The sequence below is a fragment of the Miscanthus floridulus genome, chromosome 2, assembly GCF_019320115.1.
Source record: "Miscanthus floridulus cultivar M001 chromosome 2, ASM1932011v1, whole genome shotgun sequence".
Taxonomy (NCBI): domain Eukaryota; kingdom Viridiplantae; phylum Streptophyta; class Magnoliopsida; order Poales; family Poaceae; genus Miscanthus; species Miscanthus floridulus.
Window position 1 is genome coordinate 99185991 of NC_089581.1, and position 2236 is coordinate 99188226.

General features: G+C 62.6%; 1 protein-coding gene across 1 annotated transcript; it reads right to left on the reverse strand.

The window, feature by feature from the left end:
* Window positions 1-406: 406 nt before the first annotated feature.
* LOC136536819 (lecithin-cholesterol acyltransferase-like 1) lies at window positions 407-1663 on the reverse strand. The gene has a single exon (XM_066528985.1). The coding sequence runs from the start codon at window positions 1661-1663 to the stop codon at window positions 407-409; it is 1257 nt and encodes a 418-aa protein (XP_066385082.1).
* Window positions 1664-2236: the final 573 nt, after the last annotated feature.

Below are 2236 nucleotides of genomic sequence, written 5' to 3' on the forward strand. Positions count from 1 at the left end.
AGGAGGCGCACCACCACATGACGGCACTCCTGTGTCATGTGGGGTGGGCCGGCAGGAGGGCGGGCACCACACTGAGAAAAGAGAGGGAGCGGAAACAGAGTTTTTGTCCCATTGACACATATAGTGTTTACATATAATATCGGATAGTGTTTTGTAAATCTACTATTACAATATATGACACATCTCTTATGATGATACGAAATTTTGTTTTATCGACCATTTTTTTAACTAGTTATACTGGGATTGGATTTTCGGTGAAGTTCCGGAACAGTTTTGCACGGATGCCTGAGTGAATTATTAATCAGGGTAGGATAGCACTGATCGTTTGTTTATAAGCTATACTTTTTCAATCAACGAATAATATTTTTTTCTCACAGTAAATCAACCACTAGTTAATCATGGCTTATCAGCTAAACGAACACAGATTGATAACGGCGAGAGCAGCATCGTCCACGAAGAGGCCCGTGTGTGACACGTTGCGCACCTCGAGAATCCTAAAGTAAGCTGCAGGACGCCTCCACGCCGGGTCGACGGCGAGGAGGCTCGCCAGGTTGACTAGCCCGTCGCCGTCTCCCATGACCATCCTCGGCGTCACGTGGAAGTCGCCTCCCGGGTAGGCCAGCATCTCCGGCGTGTCCACCCCAACCGCGACGGCGCAGGCCACGGGCACCCGCGGAGATGGCAGCTCCCGGAGCAGCGGCAGCACGCGGGACTGGTACGGCCCGATGGCCGCGCCCATCCCGATGTCGTCGAGGAAGTCCGCCACGTCGTGGGCCGTGTACGTCCTGCTCCGTGTGGTCACCAGTGGCTTCCCGGCTCCAAAGGCGTTGGTGTTGGGCAGCGGCCCGAGGCTGCTCTGCAGGCTCCGGTACTCGCCCCAGAGCGCCAGCGGGTCGACGAACGGCAGGCCGAGATTGTTGCCGGCGACGAGCGTCAGCATGCCCAGGACGACGCCTCCCCACGGCGCGGCCACGGGCACGAACCGCCTGCGCCACGGCAACGACCGCCGCAGCAGGAACTGGTGCGCCAGCGTGCCGCCGTAGCTGTGCGCGACGGTCACCGGCCTGCCGCCGTTGATCCGGCTCGCCCTCTCCACCAGCCTCTTGAGTCGGCCGAAGATGGCGTCGCCGACCCTCGACGGGTGGCCCGGCGGCGCGACGGCGTACCGGAAGTCGTAGGGCGCGCCGAACAGGGTCTCCCCGTCGCGGTAGCCGAGCTCCTCCAGCCGCGACACGAACTTGTCCATGTAGGAGAAGTTCCTCCGGTCTGGATCGGGGTAGCGGAAGCCCCGGGTGGATCCGAAGAAAGGGACGCGGGTCTCCACGCCCGGGGCGTTGCGGTAGTCGTCAGACGCCGCGTCGTACACCGCGGCCATCTGCTCGGCGAAGCAGCGCACGTCGGCGGCGTCCTTGAGCGCCGTGTAGTTGAGGAAGAGGCGGAACCAGCCTTCCCCCTTGCGCGCGCCGCAGCGCGGTGACGACGGGCAGTACAGCTCCGTGAGGCGCGCGTCCAGCTCGTTGGTGGCGTACCCGGGCACCACCACCACGGGCGGCAGCTGCGGGGCGCGCCTCGTCGTGCTCACACATATGGACAGCAGGATCGCTGCCGCGACAGGAACAAGAAGCCATGTTGTCGCCAATCGCAACCGCACTACTGTGGCCATCACCAACGCGTACGTGCTTGAATTTATTTGGAGAGCTACTTACTTTTGCGAATGGTAGCGATCAACGAATTCATATGCACACCGCGAGCGCGTGAGAGCTCTCCGCGCCGCCCGCTGGTGGCCACTCCGGCCCCGCCGGCCACCTTTCTCACGCCGTTAACCGGTCCGGTCCTGTCGTCCACCCTCCCATACGCCGGCGGCCCCATCGACGCCCACCTTCTTCGACGCCGGTGGCCGCGCATGTTCTGCGGACCACCCTTCTCCCTTCTCGGGCCTGCTTAGCGCCAAGGATGGAGGACGGCTCGCCCTTCCGTCGCTCCTGGGCTGATGAAGCCGAGGAGGAGCTCCCGTCGCCGAGATCCCTTGGAGTGGGGTCACCGGCGCTTTTCTCGGGCGTGTTCATCGGCTGTGGTCGCGGGGAGCGGATCTCCTTATGTGACTCGGAGGATTACTCCGACTCCGAGCCACCCTCACCGCCGCCGCCTGGTAAAGGTAAGGCTGTTGCAGGGCCGTGTGGGCACCGCCGGCGTGCGCGTCGTCGTCGTCATCTCCGGCGGAGGCCCGGGGACTTCA